At 37.1% G+C, this 20,534-nt stretch overlaps 1 protein-coding gene across 2 annotated transcripts; it reads left to right on the plus strand.

Annotated features, from left to right (window-relative positions):
* Positions 1-352: 352 nt before the first annotated feature.
* On the plus strand, positions 353-18,502 carry LOC133652248 (solute carrier family 2, facilitated glucose transporter member 11-like). 2 transcript variants are annotated; one of them, XR_009826553.1, is made up of 13 exons: positions 353-462; positions 540-638; positions 713-873; positions 4,656-4,780; positions 4,864-4,993; positions 5,082-5,230; positions 5,437-5,615; positions 6,240-6,350; positions 12,778-12,879; positions 12,965-13,040; positions 13,118-13,245; positions 16,991-17,490; positions 17,558-18,502. XR_009826553.1 is itself a non-coding variant. In XM_062050783.1 (12 exons), exons 1-12 carry the CDS (start codon positions 382-384, stop codon positions 17,183-17,185), a joined length of 1,536 nt encoding a protein of 511 aa, XP_061906767.1. In that variant the 5' UTR covers positions 353-381; the 3' UTR covers positions 17,186-18,502. The 2 variants fall into 2 exon arrangements, 1 of the variants encoding a protein (XP_061906767.1); XM_062050783.1 differs by having other exon boundaries at positions 16,991-18,502.
* The last annotated feature ends 2,032 nt before the right edge of the window (positions 18,503-20,534 follow it).

Below are 20,534 nucleotides of genomic sequence, written 5' to 3' on the forward strand. Positions count from 1 at the left end.
GAATCAAGGTAATTTACTCAATTCTTCATACTGTACGTCCTGTAGCTGTAACACAAATGCATAAAACGTACTGGCCTGCTTTGACACCAAAAAGAAAATACATTTTTGTCACTATTTTGTAAGCTGTATAATTACATTTGTAGACTTCATGAATTACTCCAGTTAGTTTTTTATGGGAAAAGTTCTTGCAATATCGACATTTTACGGCCCCATGTGTGAAATTGTTTCAAAGTGGAAATGTGTCGATTCTTCACAGGCCACGGTCATATTGTTATGACTCAAGAACAGTGTTTTGCTGCAGTATAAAACCGTTTTCTCATCAGATTTGGTTTTCTTTTCGAGAGCGAGCTTAAGAAGGACGCTGTGTGGGGAACAGACAAAATGCCGAAAGATAATAGGGACGATAATGAATATACGCCTATGTTGATTAAACAGCCGGAAGAAACAAGACGGGGTATAAAGGTATGTTGTGTTAAGTTGTTTTGCAGTGGGGTGAAATTACATTTTTTCTTCTTTGTGCTTGCCTGTCTTTCCTGGAGTTTCCAAACAAATCCCTTCTTCTGGCAACCTTTGCTGCTTGTATAGGAGGAAGCTTCCAGTATGGATATAACGTCTCCGTCATTAATGCACCCACTAAGGTAATAATGCTCTATTTTTGGGACATTTTCTCATTTTGATCAATGTGGTATATCTATATTTTCCATGTTTGTAGCATGTGCAAGATTTCATCAACCAAACGTGGATAGTGCGTTATCAGACCGGAATTGCAGAGGACGCTCTCACCTTATTGTGGTCCATCATTGTGTCAATATTTACCCTTGGAGGACTAATAGGAGTGACAGTTGGAGGAACATTGTCAATAAAGCTGGGGAGGTATGGATTTAATTTTTTTAATGAATCACATGAATTATGATTCAAGACAAGAGCAATGTGAACAATCCGGCAGCTACTTTTTTACGCCGTATTTTGGTTACCTCATTTCTTTAGAAATGTTTTTGCCCTTTCAGTAAATTCAGTAATTTCAGTTTTAGTTTGCGTTTTTTCCAATAAGAGTTTTTTAATGTTACATTTAAAAATGTCAATGTCCAATGATTTCACATGTTTATGATACACTTGCACTTGTTATTTCACAATATCCCATAGCCTAAAAGGACATATCAGTAGGCCTGCAGCTATCGATTATGTCAATCGGATAAAACATACTTCATAGCTGCAAAGCTTGTTTTAGGGAAAATTGTTGAAATAAACATCAATTTTTCTGCATGCCAAGACCTTCTTTCTTTTTTTATAATAAATGCAAATCATCATTATTGAAATTTCACTTTTAACATGTGTGTATTAAGGAAAAAATATATTTTAAAAATCTTCGCTGTTCGCTGCCACACAGATCACAACCCCCCCACAAAACCGCTGTCATGTGCGGAAACTATGTTCACGCATTTTAATATTTCACGCATTCCCTGCACTCCATGCGGTACGAATTGTGTCAATATTAATTAGTTACACTCATTAAACAGTTAATCAAGAATATAAATCAAAGCTTTTTTCTAGTCTAATTAATAGTAACCTAATAATTAGTAATTATTTGATTAATCGTTGCAGCCTTACATAAAAGTCCTTAATTTTTCAAAAGGCGTAAAAACATTTGGGATTTTTTTCTTTCTTTCTTTGCTCAGATCTTTTAATCAATTTCATCCCTAAACAAAAATACCAAACATGTAATTAAAAAAAAAAAAAGTTGACTAATGCTCACAAATGATTATTTAATTTGTATCACTTTTTTAGTTGGATTAATCATGATTAATCACAAGTTATCACTCGCTTGCATGGTTTAAATCAACTTTAAAAAGGCCCTGATGTTTGGACACAAGTACAAGTTTATTGTCAGAATGTCATCCAGTGACATTTAAAAAATGTTTTACTCGTCATTCGTTTGCTCAAAACTTGGTAGCAGTTTAATAAAAGTATTATATAATATAAAGTCCCGTCCGTCTGGATGTATTTTTGAAGTGAAATTTGGAAGCAAACACACCAGGTAACCATCCGCAACTAAGGTAAAGGACATATGCTGTCAAAATAAACTTGCTTGATTAAAGGCCTACTGAAATGCGATTTTCTTATTTAAACGGGGATAGCAGGTCCATTCTATGTGTCATACTTGATCATTTTGCGATATTGCCATATTTTTGCTGAAAGGATTTAGTAGAGAACATCGACGATAAAGTTCGCAACTTTTGGTCGCTGATAAAAAAAGCCTTGCCTGTACCGGAAGTAGCAGACGATACGCGCGTGACGTCACCGGTTGTGGAGCTCCTCACATCTGCACATTGTTTACAATCATGGCCACCAGCAGCGAGAGCGATTCGGACCGAGAAAGCAACGATTTCCCCATTAATTTGAGCGAGGATGAAAGATTTGTGGATGAGGAAAGTGAGAGTGAACGATTAGAGGGCAGTGGGAGCGATTCAGATAGGGAAGATGCTGTGAGAGGCGGGTGGGACCTGATATTCAGCTGGGAATGACTAAAACAGTAAATAAACACAAGACATATATATACTCTATTAGCCACAACACAACCAGGCTTATATTTAATATGCCACAAATTAATCCCTCATAACAAACACCTCCCCCCTCCCGTCCATATAACCCGCCAATACAACTCAAACACCTGCACAACGCACTCAATCCCACAGCCCAAAGTACCGTTCACCTCCCCAAAGTTCATACAGCACATATATTTCCCCAAAGTCCCCAAAGTTACGTACGTGACATGCACATAGCACCACGCACGTACGGGCAAGCGATCAAATGTTTGGAAGCTGCAGCTGCATACTCACGGTACCCCGTCTGCGTATCCAACTCAAAGTCCTCCTGGTAAGAGTCTCTGTTGTCCCAGTTCTCCACAGGCCAATGGTGAAGCTTGACTGTCATCTTTCGGGAATGTAAACAATGAAACACCAGCTGTGTTATCCGGCACAACAGTCAGGGGGTGCATTCTACGGCGGGGGTGCATTCTACGGCGGGGGTGCGTTATCCGGCACAACACCTGCCGCAATACACCGCTTCCCACCTACAGCTTTCTTCTTTGCTGTCTCCATTGTTCATTGAACAAATTGCAAAAGATTCACCAACACAGATGCCCAGAATACTGTGGAATTTTGCGATGAAAACAGACGACTTAATAGCTGGCCACAATGCTGTCCCAAAATGTCCTCTACAATCCGTGACGTCACGCGCAGGCGTCATCATACCGAAACGTTTTCAGCAGGATATTTCGGCGCAAAATTTAAAATTGCACTTTAGTAATCTAACCCGGAAATATTGGCATGTGTTGCAATGTTAAGATTTCATCATTGATATATAAACTATCAGACTGCGTGGTCGGTAGTAGTGGGTTTCAGTAGGCCTTTAATCTGCGGTGATAAATTATTCATGCGATAATTTTTTTTGTGATTAATCACATGAGTTAAGGAGTTGTTTTTGGCAGCCCTGATTTTAACCCATTGTAGGCCTTTTGTTCAAATGATGCCACAGTCGTCAATTAGTCTACATTTGCGTAATATTAGTTAATTTAGTCATTTTAACCTGTAAAAAAAAAACAAGCTTGAAATAATTTATATATTTTTTTTAGGACTGAAGTCTATTAACAAATTTGAGGCAACATTTTATTTTTAATACAAAATATTTTCAAGGACTTTTATGTCCTGTTTGGCTTTGAATATAATGAAATTTGAAAGTCTCCAGAGCAGGGGTGCCCATAACATCAGTCGCGAGCTACCGGTCAATCGCGGAGGCTGTGTCAGTCGATCGCCAGCCAGGCATTAAAAAAATACACCTAAAAATTTGCGATCTTCACCAATACGTCACTTTCGTCACAGATGACGCTGGTTGCTGTGAGCTCATTATTAAGAATAAATGACCGACAGGAAGGCGAGAAAAACTTTTTATTTCAACAGACACTTGCGCCGTACCTGCTGTCAAAACTCTAAAGATCGACTGCACAGTTCCTGTCTTCACAATAAAAGCGCTGCTTCATCCTGCCTGCGCTAACAAAATAATAGTCTCAGAAAGCTGGCGTGCACAAGCTAGCAAGCTACGGAATTTGGCGTCAATGTATTTATTGTAAAGTGTATAAAAATGAATATGGAAGCTGGACAAATAAGATGTCAAAAAACAACCACTTTTATATGGTATTGGACAGAAAGGAGGACTTTTTTTCTCCTCCATTTGAAAATGCGGACGTTATCAGCACTACTGTCTGATTCCAATCAATGCATGTCATCAGAATCAGGTAATACACCAACTTATATTTTTGTCTTCATGAAAGAAAGGAATCTATATGTTAAACATGCTTGTATTATCATTAAACACCGTTAACTTGTTAACCAAAATAAATTAATAAATTAATATAAACTATATATATAAATGAGGTAGATCCCCTCGACTTGGTTACTTGAAAATTAGCTCGACTGTAGAAAAAGTTTGGCCACCCCTGTTCCAAAGAGTTCACAGAAGACAACTTCAGACAACCGCAAACCACACACTTTGTTCAATGGATAAACTGAGTTGACAACTTTCTCATTAGATGTGTGGTGTACCTAATGTTGTGGCTTCAGTGTCATGTCATATAAGGTCATACGTCTATGTTGCTGCAGGAAAGGGACGTTGTTGACTAACAACATTCTGGCAATAACTGCTGCACTGATGATGGGTCTGAGCTATGGAACAGGATCGTTTGAACTCATCATCCTCGGCCGTCTTATTATTGGAGTAAATGCAGGTGACAAATAATGAAATATGCTTAGAATGTTCAACAAATATTTGCTTACCATATGTGACCATATGTTACTTACATATACGTAGGCATTGGCCTTTGTGTTCAACCTTTGTACTTGACCGAAATCGCTCCGACTGCCATCCGTGGCCTCTTGGGAATGGGGACCTATGTTTTTCTCACTGGGGGGATCCTGACTGGACAAGTGATGGGGCTCAAGTAAACATATTTTATTGTTATGACTGGCGTAACATGTCAATATTTGGAAGTGTGTGTATAGTACGAGACAAGCTGTGTGGTTCAACAGAGAGCTGCTGGGTAGAGAAGAGTATTGGCCCATTCTGCTGTCCACCACGGCTATCCCAGCGATCATGCAGCTCCTGACCCTCCCCTGGTTCCCGGAGAGTCCTGGCTTTGTCCTCATTGACAGAGGAGATGATGAGGGATGCAAAAAAGGTAAAAGGACTGTCTGATTCTGTTCAGTGAACATGATTTTAGCAGAAATCGCCACAGGCAGAAACATATGCTTTCATCACCAGAAGATCAAGCATGTGATCATATTTGATGCAGTCAACCTTTTTGTTTTATCACAAAAAAAGGACCTCGTGCCTTTCCGGATATGTGAGGACATCAGTCAACACATTGTCTCTTCTCCCACGCAGCCAGAAAGCAACTCCACGGTGCTGCAAATTGTGAAAAAGAAATTGAGAACGAGACGAACAACCTGGTTGGAATCACGGCCAAAAAGCCGTGGGAACTGTTTGCGGACCGCGACATGCGCTGGCAGCTTATCACCATCATGCTTCTCAATGCAGCTGAGCAGCTCAATGGAATCAACGCCGTATGTGACCACTGTAAACTCATTGGCAGACTTTGGTAGCAAACACAGAACACTGGGGTCCAAACTTGTATTTTACATAACTGAGGCATTCCTCAAGGCACCTCTCTAAGTACTCTCCTTTTTGGTAATTACAATGTGATTTATGTAACTAAGGTGTTGCTGTATCTTGTTTACTTCAGATGCAGTCAGCAGTTATTTGTTCAACGTCTTTAGTTATACGAGTGGTGTTCCTCAAGGTTCCATTTTAGATCCTCTCTTTTTCACCATTTGTGCTATTCAACTGGTGGCCCGCAAGTTCAGTTCAAAAAAACTTGTGAGACACTCATATTTTTGCAGCAGATTCTTAAAAACACTTGAGTGCTGTCATAGAGATGATCTTTGACTAGCTTTTTTACAGAAATATCTCCTGTAACTCTGACAAGTAGACCAAAATCAAATGTCTACCATAGAGGATGCTGTTTCTCAAAAATATACAAAAATGGAAAGATCCTTTGCCTACTGGATAAAATGGCCCCCAAAACAATTTAGTTTAATACCCCTGCTATAAATGTCTTCTTCATACTGCAAATCGTTCAATTAATGAACAATTAATTTTGAATCTATTCTCTTCTGTTTTTTCCACAGATCTATTTTTACACAGATTATGTGTTCAGACAAGCAGGAATTCCTAATGACAAAATACCATATGCAACCATGGGCACTGGTGCCTGTGAATGCCTCACTGTTTTGGCACGTGTGAGTATTTTACATTTCATTTGCCCCAAAGACTATTGGGCATGTGATGTTTTATACTGTAGTAGTGCAGAAAAGGGATAAAGCAACATTACAATAAGTTGTACGTTTACCATAAAATAGAAATCATTTTTGAAGGTACACTCGCTTGTCGTCATTGCCAGACCTCAGATTACTTTCTTTAACGACCGTTTTTGTTTTTTTTTTTTAATATAAGGCTGGCTTAATTGTTTAATTTAGACACAACATATTAACTTGAAAGTATTTGAAACCATGACATTTGAACTCAATACACAGAAAATAATGCAAATTGGAGTATAAAGTATCAAAAATAAGCTAACTATTCCTAAAAGCAAACATCAGAACTATAAAGTCAGTCTTTAATTCAGGGGTGCCCACACTTTTCACTTTACACTTTTTAATTGACCAAGTCGAGAGGATTTACCTCATTCATATATATAATTTATATTTATTTATTTATGAAAAAGACGTTTTTGTTAACAAGTTAAAGGGTTTTAATGATACTACAAGCATGTTTAACACATATAGATTCCTTTCTTTCATGAAGACAAGAATATTAATATAAATTAAATTATAAATTAATATATCTTTATTGGAAAGTGAGGAAAATAAATTACAAATTAAATAATTTATTTCAGATTTGATTAACAATAACCAGGATTCTGTCTCTGACATCTCCACAATATGGGAAGCACTTAAGTGTTGTGTAAGAGGAGAACTTATTAGGATTGCAAGCTTTAAGAATAAAAAACAAACGTGCTGAAAAAAATTAATTATTGAATGGAATCAAACAATTGCAGGACACATTGTCCAAACAGTATAATCAGGAAACATGGATCAAACTTTGCAAACAAAGAATGGAATATGATAATATAATAAAGCAAAAGGTTGAATATAACATTAATAGGGCAAAATAAATGTTTCATGAATACGGCGAGCAAGCTTTGACACCTCTGTTCTACCCCGTAGAACAGAGGTGTCAAAGTCGTTTTCACTGAGGGCCACATCGCAGTTATGTTTGGCCCCAGAGGGCCACTTCTAACAGTGAATACTATTACTATTGTGGACGGCGTGGCGAAGTTGGGAGAGTGGCCATGCCAGCAACCTGAGGGTTCCTCCCCACCTTCTACCAACCTCATTACGTCCGTTGTGTCCTTGAGCAAGACACTTCACCCTTACTCCTGGTGGGCCGTGTTTAGGGCCTTGCATGGCAGCTTCCATCAGTGTGTGAATGGGTGAATGTGGAAATAGTGTCAAAGCGCTTTGAGTAACTTGAAGGTAGAAAGCTCTATACAAGTATAACCCATTTACCATTTACTATACAATTTTTTAATGCATTTTATTAATAGATTTTTTTAAAAGTTAAAAAAATATATATATGGTAAGTTGCAATAATTTCACCTCAAAATGTAGTGTATATTACTGTAAATGGAAAAACAGTACTGCTGTTTTTATGGTTAAAAAAATGCAGCACAGTTGCCAGAATTTTACTGTAAAATTTACATGTGTTTTTTTTATACTGTAAATTTTAAAAAAAAACTGCAATTTTACAGTAAAATCAACAACTGTAGATTTTTCGGTGTATTACTGTAAATGCCAAAACGGCACCACAGTTTATTACAGTAAAAAAGTACAGTTTTTTTATTTAAAGAAAAATGCTGTAAAAACCACAGTAAATTTCACAATTTTACCATGAAATCTATTGCTACTTTTACATTGCACAATTTGATGGATAACTTGCTTTGAAATCATTATTATTAGTATTTATTTATATATTTTTTTTTAAATAAAACATTTTTTTGCATAATCAGACAAAATTTAAGTTAACATAATTTGCGATTACATGAAGCACATATATATTTTTCTCCCAAAATAGAAAGAAAGAATACATTTAGTAAGAAAAGTTACAGTACTTTATTGATACTTTAATGAAGTGGCGGGCCACGTCTGGTCCCCGGGCCCTGAGTTTGACACCTGTGCTGTAGAAGCAGTAAGTACACTGGAACACGTGTACAGAGCGAATGGAGGTGAAGAGAAGTTTGTGAGCGGAATGAGAAGAAAAAACAGTCGTCGTCAGTGGCATATGTAAAGAATGTAACTCACACAGTGCTTTGTAGAGATAGATAAATAATTGTACAGATAAATATATGAATATCATCAATATTATGAATATTATCATGTTGTCAGTAGTTAAATTCAAGGGGTCAAGGGAATTTATGTCCCCAGGTGGGGTCATGACAAAAAATAACTGAGAAGCCACCGTAGTGCAGCACGCATCTTGCTTTTTATTTTCTTACTGTGTAAAAACAAGTTAAGCACTGTTAAAAGTAAAATAGTAAGAACGTGTATGGTAAGCAGTCTTCTTTTAGGGGCGGTATAGCTCGGTTGGTAGTGTGGCCGTGCCAGCAACTTGAGGGTTCCAGGTTCGATCCCAGCTTCTGCCATCCTAGTCACTGCCGTTGTGTCCTTGGGCAAGACACTTTACCCGCCTGCCCCCCGTGTCACCCACATTGGTTTAAATGTAACTTAGGTATTGTGTTTCACTATGTAAAGCGCTTTGAGTCACTAGAGAAAAGCGCTATATAAATATATAATACACTTCACTTTTAGGCTAGTAGTAATTAAAAAATTAACAAGCACCTGCCCAAAATACATCTTTCGATGCTCGCTGACATGAGCTCTTGTGCAATGTGCTGATGTCACTGAGCTGTTAAGCGTTACGGTGGTTTAACCCTGGTTTTGTGTGACTCACCGGCACACCATAAATGCAGAACACTTGCTGTGCGTAGGGCCCATGATCCATGGGGGTCCCCTTTTTCATGACAAAGCGCATGGAAAATGTCAATCAATGAATGGCAGGGTGGTTCATATTCATTTTTACCGCAAACTTATTCCCACTCGCTTCCTGCTCTGCCAGATGAAACAGGGTTCAAAACCTGATCCGGATTGACGTAATTATCTTTAGAGGTGGGAATTTTTGGACACTTAACGATTCAATTCCAAATTTTAGGGTGACGGCTCGATTCAAAATCGATTTTCGATTCAACATGACCCCCGTAATATATACAGTACAGGCCAAAAGTTTGGACACACCTTCTCATTCAATGTGTTTTCTTTATTTTCATGACTATTTACATTGTAGATTGTCACTGAAGGCATCAAAACTATGAATGAACACATATAGAGTTATGTACTTAACAAAAAAAGGTGAAATAACTGAAAACATGTTTTATATTCTAGTTTCTTCAAAATAGCCACCCTTTGCTCTGATTATTGTTTTGCACACTCTTGGCATTCTCTCGATGAGCTTCAAGAAGGTTTTCACTTCACAGATGTCATAGTGCTGATGCCTTCAGTGACAATCTACAATGTAAATAGTCATGAAAATAAAGAAAATGCATTGAAATGAAAAGGTTTGTCCAAACTTTTGGCCTGTACTGTATATTTGCTTGTACATAAATTATAGTAAAACCTTTTCAAAACAGGTTATAGGTTACAAAAGCTACCGTATTTTTCGGACTATAAGTCGCAGTTTTTTTCAAAGTTTGGCCGGGGGTGCGACTTACATTCAGGAGCGACTTATGTGTGAAATTATTAACACATTAACGTAAAATATCAAATAATATTATTTAGCTCATTCACGTAAGAGACTAGACCAGGGGTCACCAACGCGGTGCCCGCGGGCACCAGGTAGCCCGTAAGGACCAGATGAGTAGCCCGCCGGCCTGTTCTAAAAATAGCTCAAATAGCAGCACTTACCAGTGAGCTGCCTCTATTTTTTAAATTGTATTTATTTACAAGCAAGCTGGTCTCGCTTTGCCCGACATTTTTAATTCTAAGAGAGACAAAACTCAAATAGAATTTGAAAATCCAAGAAAATATTTTAAAGACTTGGTCTTCACTTGTTTAAATAAATTCATTATTTTTTTTTACTTTGCCTCTTATAACTTTCAGAAAGACAATTTTAGAGAAAAAATACAACCTTAAAAAGGATTTTAGGATTTTTAAACACATATACCTTTTTACCTTTTAAATTCCTTCCTCTTCTTTCCTGACAATTTAAATCAATGTTCAAGTAAAATTTTTTATTTTTATTGTAAAGAATAATAAATACATTTTAATTTAATTCTTCATTTTAGCTTCTGTTTTTTCGACGAAGAATATTTGTGAAATATTTCTTCAAACTTATTATGATTAAAATTCCAAAAAAATTATTCTGGCAAATCTAGAAAATCTGTAGAATCAAATTTAAATCTTATTTCAAAGTCTTTTGATTTTCTTTTAAAATGTTTGTTCTGGAAAATCTAGAAGAGATAATGATTTGTCTTTGTTAGAAATATAGCTTGGTCCAATTTGTTATATATTCTAACAAAGTGCAGATTGGATTTTAACCTATTTAAAACATGTCATCAAAATTCTAAAATTAATCTTAGTCAGGAAAAATTACTAATGATGTTCCATAAATAATTTTTTTTATTTTTTCAAAAAGATTCGAATTAGCTAGTTTTTCTCTTCTTTTTTTCGGTTGAATTTTGAATTTTAAAGAGTCGAAATTGAAGATAAACTATGTTTCAAAATTTAATTGTCATTTTTTTCGTGTTTTCTCCTCTTTTAAACCGTTCAATTAAGTGTAAATATCATTAATTATGAATAATGACATAGAGTTAAAGGTAAACTGAGCAAATTGGCTATTTCTGGCAATTTATTTAAGTGTGTATCAAACTGGTAGCCCTTCGCATTAATCACTACCCAAGAAGTAGCTCTTGCTTTCAAAAAGGTTGGTGACCCCTGGACTAGACGTATAAGATTTCATCGGATTTAGTAATTAGGAGTGACAGATTGTTTGGTAAACGTATAGCATGTTCTATATGTTATAGTTATTTGAATGACTCTTACCATAATATGTTACGTTAACATACCAGGCATGTTCTCAGTTGGTTATTTATGCGTCATATAACATACACTTATTCAGCCTGTTGTTCACTATTTTTTATTTTATTTTAAATTGCCTTTCAAATGTCTATACTTGGTGTTGGGTTTTATCAAATAAATTTCCCCCAAAAATGCGACTTCTACTCCAGTGCGACTTATATATGTTTTTTTCCTTCTTTATTATGCATTTTCGGCCGGTGCGACTTATACTCCGAAAAATACGGTAGTTTGGGCACTGCTGACTTATACGCACAGCTTTGGCCTAAAAACATTTTTTTAAAGAGTTTTTTTAAATTGTATTTACAAAAATCACAGAATGTGAATCAGTCTAATATAGGAAAATAGAGCAACCAAAACTCCAACCCAATCCCAGCTAACTTACAGTCGGATAAAAATTTACTAAGCAATTGAGAAGAAATGCACTAAGTAATACTATAAAAAAGGAAAACCCAAAATGTGTAAAGGCAACTGTATGAATTATAATTAATAATATCAATAGCAGTTGTTCAATGTTTTTCATTAAAAAATTGATTCTCAAAAAAAAAAAATACATTTAAGTATTGAAAAAATATTTTTTTGTATCACCCTTACTAGTGATCTTTATCAATGTATGTTTGAATGATGTTACATTTGTTACTGTTTTACCCCCCAAATAATATTCAGCATTTTTTTCCCACTATAAAAAAGGCAAACCAAAAATGTATAAAGGCAACAGCATAAAGTACAATAATAATATCAATAGCAGTTCTTCAATGTTTTTAATTCAAAAATTGATTATTTAAGAAAAAATGTTTTAAAAATAATTGAAAAATGATTAATCCATCTAGAATCGGGATAAATACAAATCGTGATCTGGATGTACATCATTTGTTTGTAGCACCCGTACTCGTAAATTATCAATGTATGTTTGAATGATGTAAAAAAATAAAATAATTATTGATAAATATTTTTCCCACTAATTTGTTTTAGTACAAAAGATACATCAAATTTAATTCAAGTTAGATTAAAGGATAAGAATCATTTCACATTACTACAAAAGTGTGCGAAAAAATGTTTAGTAGTTCATATAAAATTCTGATTATGGGCCCTGCTGTAGAGTCATGTTATTCTCATTACTTTGGTCATATTCCTAATTATGTTGGGCTCCAGGTCACCCGTCAGCCTTGTGAGGACAAGCAGTATAAAACAAATGGATGAATGGGTGTTTAAGAACAGAGTTTGTACTGTAAATGCCTTATCTTATCTGTAAAAAACATAAATACCTTGAGTCTGAAACACATAAAAAAATATCAATAGGATGTGAAATAGCTGGGCTCATATGTTCTTTGTAAGATGTTTTCTGAAAATAATGCACATTACTGCCGTGCAGTGTGATGGAACAAAATGGGCACAAGTAGCATGAAAGGTCAGTACCAGATGGAGAGGAAGTGCTTTCATGCAATGTTTTCAGACTTGTCATGTGCTGCATGTCTCGCAGGGTTTGCTCATTGAGAGGCTGGGAAGGAAGGTGCTGATTATTGGGGGATACACGCTGATGAGTATCTGCTGCATTTTGTTCACTCTGACCATCACCTTACAGGTATTAAAGTTCACACGCAAACATAATATATGTACTAGTATATGTTGCATTAAGCACATCTTTGTGTTTTTTGCTTGATACCCAGGAAACCAGTTCAGTTTTTCCTTACCTGAGCATGGCATGTATTTTTGCCTTCATTCTGAGTTTTGGATTAGGACCTGGTAAACGTTTTTTTTTTACATTTGTTTCACTTCAAAAGCTCCATGTGACAGTGGCGTCTTCTTTGTTCTCTCCCAAGGCGCTGTGACTAACGTCTTGACCATGGATCTGTTCACACAAAACTCACGGCCTGCAGCCTACATGATTGCAGGCTCCATAAACTGGACCAGCTTGTTTTTAATCAGCATGAGCTTCCCTTTTATTGTGGTGAGTACAGTAAAGGCAACATGATTTTGAGGAAACTCTAATGTCCAACTCTTATGAATATAAACATTCTATTGTTTGAAGGCTGCAAAGTAACATAACATTCATCTCCCACATTGTTTTATTCTCCAAAAATTTCAATTTCCAGGAATTCCACGTTTTCTCTGACATTTGTTCCTATTCGAAATGATTGGGCAACTTTTTATTTTATTGTATTTTTTATTTATTTATTTATTTTTGTCCTGTCCAGCTACTCAGGCAAATCATATTGTTGATGTAGATGCCCATATTTTGTGTACAGATTTACTTTACAAAAGAGAAGTGTAGGATAGTGTAGGATATTTATCTTGTTGCCTTATTTGTATTTGACTTTATTAAATGGATTTATATTATTATTTGGTGCAGCCGGGCCGGAGCAGGAGGGGATAGAAAGAGGGAAAAAAGGAAGACAGAGGGGGGAAATTGCAGGGACCACAGGGGGATAAGACAAAGAGACAACAACAACAAACACAACAATAACAACAACAACAACAACAGAACAGCATAAGCGAATACAATATGTACAAATGTGATGGTAAAAGTGATTGCAAAGAAGCAGTTAGTGAAGTAAATATTAATAACACAGAAATGACAATGAACATTACTACACTACAAATGGAGTAATACAAATACCAATAGAAATAGCGCTATTGATAATGAATAATAACAATCATGACCTCTATTATCAACAATACAATTGTTTTAAATGCAACAATACATACATGTAATGATAACTTGAAATACAAAAGAAAGCAAATAAATGGAGGGGAAGAAAAAGAAGCAAACTGTATTGACCTTGTAGATTGTTATAGTAACAATAGGTTAAGCTTTGTCAGTGCGCCATGTGTTACCCAGTTTCCCCTAGGGGAACAGCATTAATATATGTTTGATGAAAATGGGCAACTTTTTAAACTTCCACACTTCCTACATTTCTCAACCGATTCAAACCATTTCACCATAAACACACATGCTGGACATTCAAATCAAGAATTTTCAAAGTTACAAAAATTCCCTTTTTCCCATAATTCTCAATTTTCGTAACATTTGTTCTCGTTTTCTTTCTTTTTTTTTGTCATGTCCTGTCCAGCCCCATGAGCAAATAACATTGTTGATTTATCTTCTGTAGAGAAGGACTTTTCAAAAGAAGAGCATGGGATACTTCTCTTGTTGTATTATTTTTGTTTAACTTTAATGAATGCTTTGATAGATTTAGTGTTTGGCGCAACCAGACTGGTCGTGTAACATTTATTCTTTGTTAAAGAGTTACCGTAATTTCCGGACTATAAGCCGCTACTTTTTCTCCTCGTTCTGGTCCTTGCGGCTTATACAAGGGTGCGGCTTATTTACGGCCTGTTCTTCTCCGACACCGACGAAGAGGATTTCGGTGGTTTTAGTACGCAGGAGGAAGACGATGACACAATGATTAAAGACTGACTTTTCATATACCGGTAGGCTGGTTATTTTGATAACGTACAGGCGAGCACTTTGTATTACTTTGCACCGTTGTATTATTTGTACTCTGCACGAATGCTGTTCGCCATGTCAAAGATGTGAAAGTTTGATTGAATGATTGAAAGATTTATTGTTAATAAATGGGACGCTTTGCGTTCCCAAACAGTCATCTCTGTCCCGACAATCCCCTCCGTGGTAGCAGGAACCCCTATATACTACGGTAATTACACATCAAAACCCTGCGGCTTATAGTCGGGTGCGGCTTATATGTGGAGCAATCTGTATTTTCCCCTAAATTTAGCTGGTGCGGCTTATAGTCAGGTGCGGCTTATAGTCCGGAAATTACGGTAGTAGGAAAGTAATTCATATGGCCCCATTTTATCTGACACATGAAATGTGACGATTTGGGGGAGTGTACTATCCACTTTTTCCGCCAAATGGCAGTCGAGTGTTGAATATCTTAAAATGTGTTTAGTGGCAATTCTAACTTTGACCACAGCGTCAGTTGTTATGTAGAGTGGCACTTTCCATCATGTTCAGCAGACTGCTTTGCAAAATTATTAACGCCGCTCTTCCTCTCATGCGAGATCCACCCAGGAGTGGGGCCATATGAATCCCCTCCCTACTGTACGTCCACATTTCTCAACCAATTTAAACCTTTATGAAGTCCAAATGCTCCCTGCTAATATTAGTCATTTGCTAGCATGCTAACATTACCATATTAGCATGCTAACGCTATAGCAAACAAGCTTTTTTAACTTTTTTTGCAGGTACAGTGGAACCTCACTTTATTTAATTTGAGAGGGGCAAGCGGTAGAAATGGTTCGTGAACAGGGTTCATAAATAAAACAGTTTGTACTGTATATTGAAGCAAATGTATTCTTAAGAAACAATGTAAACATGAATATTGGGTCCAGCCCTCAACATAAGTCCTTATCTTAGTTAAGGTTTGTACACTTAGAACACAAAATAAAGTGTTATACAGTACTGTATTTCAAACTAACATAACAAGGAAGTGATGGATCAACTTTCTATTTAATAACAAAGTCTACAAACCTACTCAGTGGCCTAGTGGTTAGAGTGTCCGCCCTGAGATCGGTAGGTTGTGAGTTCAAACCCCGGCCGAGTCATACCAAAGACTATAAAAATGGGACCCATTACCTCCCTGCTTAGCAAGGGTTGGAATTGGGGGTTAAATCAACAAAAATTATTCCTGGGCGCGGCACCGCTGCTGCTCACTGCTCCCCTCACCTACCAGGGTGTGAACAAGGGGATGGGTCAAATGCAGAGGACAAATTTCACCACACCTAGTGTGTGTGTGACAATCTTTGGTACTTTAACTTTAACTTAAGTCAAAACAACAACTTGCTGAACTGGGCACACACACATTGTCACTAGCCCTGTGGTGCACTCACAGTTTAAAATCACATCACTCCTTAACGTTAACAGCCAGGTGGCTACAATAATCAGGAGTAAAAAAGTAAAATCCACTTTGCCTTGTTGGTTAATCTTCTTTGCAGAAAGGAGGTCGAGGTAATGTCGACAACGCTGTGGATGCTTTCTGACTATCTGAAACCACACATTACTTGTCCATTGCTTTCTTTGGACTCATATTGAGCTAGTGACACTAGAAGAATGTTGTAAATAGTCTTAAAAACACTTAAAAAGTACACAAAGTAGCACCTTAGCTAACAGCAGCACTTTATTGACTGAATAAGCGGTGAGGACCGGAGATCGATTAGCCCGCTCAAAATGGATGTGTTGCCGGGCACAAAATGGCTCCTCTGCAGGCACTCACTGGGTGGATGAAACGTTAGTACAAGACATGATTTCTACATATATTCTCATTCGGCCTGCGGTACGTAAAACGAAAAGGGGTTTGTAAATCGAGTTTCCACTGAATACACTTTAGAGTCATACAGTGTGGTACTTGACGTATGCTAACTGTTGGCATGCTAACAGTAGCATGTTACCTTGCTAATGTTTCATGCTAGCTTTTGTAGCTCATTTTGCAGGTATACTGTACATCTATAATCATATTTTGTTACTTGACTGATCTGGCTAGTGTGCTAACTTTTAGCATTTCCGTTCACATTGCAGTTCACATGCACATTCTATTGAAATTGTTTACACAATACTTTTTGGAGTTATTTTTTCGTACAAAGAAGCTAACCACTGATGAAAGCACAACATAAAACCAACACACAACAATTTGTGTCAGCGGGAAAAAAAATAGTGTTATGCTTTGTTTCCACAGATCCATCTGCAGCAGTACTGCTTACTGGTGTCTATGGGAATATGCACTATGGTGGCGATTTACTTCTTCTTTTTTATCCCTGAGACTAAGAACAAAACCTTCCTGGAAATCCAGAATGAGTTTAAGTCCAGAAACAAAAAGAAGGGCAGCAGCACTGATGCCTCTGGAATGACACTGACGGCATCTTCAGGATAAAATCTCAAGATTGTAGTTTTCCATCCATCCATCCATCTTCTTCCGCTTATTTTATTTTATAATTTTTGTTTTCCTTTTTTCTGCTTTGTTTGAATGCTGATGGATAGCTCCACATTCATGCACTGTATGATGTTGTGACATTTCAAGTTTTTGTCATTGTTGTAATCTTGGGGTGCGTTGAAGTAATCATGGACCAGGATGACAAAAACATGCAATTAAATAATCAAAATAATTGTTTTAATGCCTTTATCTACACTGTCTATGCTGGAGAATGTGCTCCTGTCACCGCCTGCTGCCACCTTGTGGTTTGTATGTTCAGTTTTCCTTTGTTGGTGCAGCAAACCTGGCTCTTACTTTTTTTCTTCCTCATAGAGTTCCTGTGTTTCCCTGTGGGCGGAGTTGTGAGCATACTTGCCAACGCTCTCGATTTTCCCGGGAGACTCCCGTATTTCAGTGCCCCTCCCGAAAATCTCCCGGGGCACCCATTCTCCCGAATTTCTCCCGATTTCCACCCGGACAACAATATTGGGGGCGTGCCTTAAAGGCACTGCCTTTAGCGTCCTCTACAACCTGTCGTCACGTCCGCCTTTACTCCAGACAAACAGTGTGCCGGCCCAGTCACATAATATATGCGGCTTTAACACACACATAGGTGAATGCAATGCATACTTGATCAACAGCCATACAGGTCACAATGATGGTGACCGTATAAACAACTTTAACACTGTTACAAATATGCGCCACACTGTGAACCCACACCAAACAAGAATGACAAACACATTTCGGGAGAACATCCGCACCGTAACACAACATACCCAAAACCCCTTGCAGCACTAACTCCTCCGGGACGCTACAATATACACCCCCGCGACCACCAAACCCCGACAACCTCAATCATGCCCCTCCCCAACCCCCCACCTCAACCATGTGCCCCCCACCTCAACCACGCCCCCCCCAAATCTCCAGAATTCGGAGGTCTAAAGGTTGGCAAGTATGGTTGTGAGACGTGCACAGCTGTGTCCAATCTCACCAGCACTACTTAAGCAGCACCTTGTCAGCTGGATGGCACTCTGCAATTCCACTCCTCGACTCTCCATGTCAGAAGACCCCTATGCTTCTTGAATTTTTGCTACTTAACTTCTTGGTTATTTCCAGTGCCATCCAGCTTGTTGTACTATGGTAGTTTGCACGTCTTGCAACTCCGACCCAAGTTTAGTTATTTTTCTATATTAGCTTTTGTTCTTTTTTCACGGTGCTCATTTTGTGTTCTCTTTTTCGCACTGTCGCTTTTTCTTATCTCCTATTTTGGATCATTGTTGTGAGTACTTTTTCGTTAAATAAAGAACTGTTTTACTCACAATCCATCTGCATCCTTGGGTTCCTCGGTTGTGCATTTAATTGAACTGTGACAGCTCCAGTTCTGTAGATGACCTCACACGCGGCATATTGGAAAGGGGGCGTTCCAAGTACAGTTAGTTATCTACTGACTACTCAAAAATAACTGATATTTTGGGAAATGACAGCCAGATTAATTTAAGGAGCAAAAAATATTTTAAAAAATTTACAACTTAAATGTCATTAATTTATTATAATTAGAAATAAATAGATACATGTGTTTTTATGTGTCATTAATTTATTTTATGCAAAATGACATTTAAATCTGTAATCATTTAATTAATTATTAAATTCATGTTTAATTTAATTGTTGATTTCATTATTTCATGATTCAATTAATTCAATTAATTAATGACACGTTTACTTTTTGATTTTGTCTCATCTGACCAGTGGCGGGCCATGCGTTTCCCACCTAGGCCTTCAGTGATGTCCGACTTCAATGATTACCTCTCAAAATGCCATCATTTATGTCACCACTTGACCATTGCTGGAGAAATACTATACAGAAACACATTTACTCACTACTGGGCATTGTACAAAATGGGTTATTTTCTGGCGCATTTAAAAATCAATAAACCCGCATCAGCAATTAAAACATATCTTATGTTGTACTTTCAAAATTTAAATTGCAAAAAAACATTTTAAAGGTGAAAAAATAAAGAAATAAAATATCTGAACTCACTTTTCATCGACAACTGAGCTAGCTTCCAGGGTTGGCCGAGATGGTCTCCCAAGATGTAGTTTCTCTTTAAATATCCTTCTTGAAATGGCCTTGTGTTGTCTTGTCTAATCATAAAAGATGCAGACGAGGCGTGTTGGCTGAGTTCTTAAAGTTTACTCCATAGCGTGCTCATCAAAAACATCCCGCTGCCGGCATGTCTACAGTAAATGTAAACGGGGCTACTGCACATGCGCCTCACTACTGTGGCATGCTGGGTAATGTAGTTCTTATGTTACCTGGCTCATAACATCACTATATAGCTGCATTAGGCCATCTAGAAGGCCTCACTGACAACAACATGTGATCTGAATGGCTATTGCAACTGTCTATCACTATGTCCCGTTCACTTACAGTGCACGGACGCCCGCATTGTTCTGAAGGCCTGTGGCAGATTTCGTACAGCATGGCAACATAAGCTAGCTGAATTTTGATTGGACAAAAACTCTATAAACTAAAAACCACTGCGCTGGAAGGAGCTTAATATGACATGAAGAGAATATGAATACTTTTAGATATTTAGGGAAAGTAAATTAAAAAATACTTTTATGTTTAATTATGATCATGATTTCTGGTTAGGTTAGGCCAGCAGAGAAGGCCTTGTTGGCCCTGACGGCACACCATGACCCATTTTATCTATCAATTTAGCCGTCGAAGTCAGTGGGCGGACTCTAACATCTGATTGGTTAGGCGGCACTTCCACTTGCAATATATACTGTAATATTGTACATGGTCATTGGTATATATTGTATATATGTTATAGACATAATATAATATATCTGTATATATAATATACTGTACACATATTATGTATATATTCGTATATATGTTAGATTTTTTTATCGCTATATTAGTCTATTTATACCTGCATTGTCCTTTCCAGCCTTACACTTTCCATCATTGCAACTGAGCTACTGTGTTGAACAATTTCCCTTGTGGATCATTAAAGTTTGTCTAAGTCTAAGTTGCAATGAATGGACTAGACTCGTGTTCGCCCCGCCCACGGACAGTTTGACCAAATAAATTCATGAGGCGCCAACAAAGGCAAAATGGGACAAAGTTAAACAAAGTATTTCAATAATTACTTATGTGTCATTAATTAATTAAATCATTAAATAAATATTTAAATCATGAAACAATAGAATCAATAATAAAATAAATCGTAAAATAATTAACTAAATCATGATTTCATTATTCAGTAATAAACTAAATGATAGAATAATTTAATTTAATTTT

The sequence above is a fragment of the Entelurus aequoreus genome, linkage group LG06 (genome assembly GCF_033978785.1).
Source record: "Entelurus aequoreus isolate RoL-2023_Sb linkage group LG06, RoL_Eaeq_v1.1, whole genome shotgun sequence".
In the NCBI taxonomy this organism is placed as follows: Eukaryota; Metazoa; Chordata; class Actinopteri; order Syngnathiformes; family Syngnathidae; genus Entelurus; species Entelurus aequoreus.

What these genes read in the sequence shown, in the direction of transcription:
- LOC133652248 (XM_062050783.1), top strand. Translation starts at nt 382, where the DNA reads ATGCCGAAAGATAATAGGGACGATAATGAATATACGCCTATGTTGATT. An exon ending in GGACAAGTGATGGGGCTCAA is followed by an intron (nt 4,994 to 5,081) that starts GTAAACATATTT and finishes GTGGTTCAACAG; the next exon opens with AGAGCTGCTGGGTAGAGAAG. An exon ending in GCCTCACTGTTTTGGCACGT is followed by an intron (nt 6,351 to 12,777) that starts GTGAGTATTTTA and finishes CATGTCTCGCAG; the next exon opens with GGTTTGCTCATTGAGAGGCT.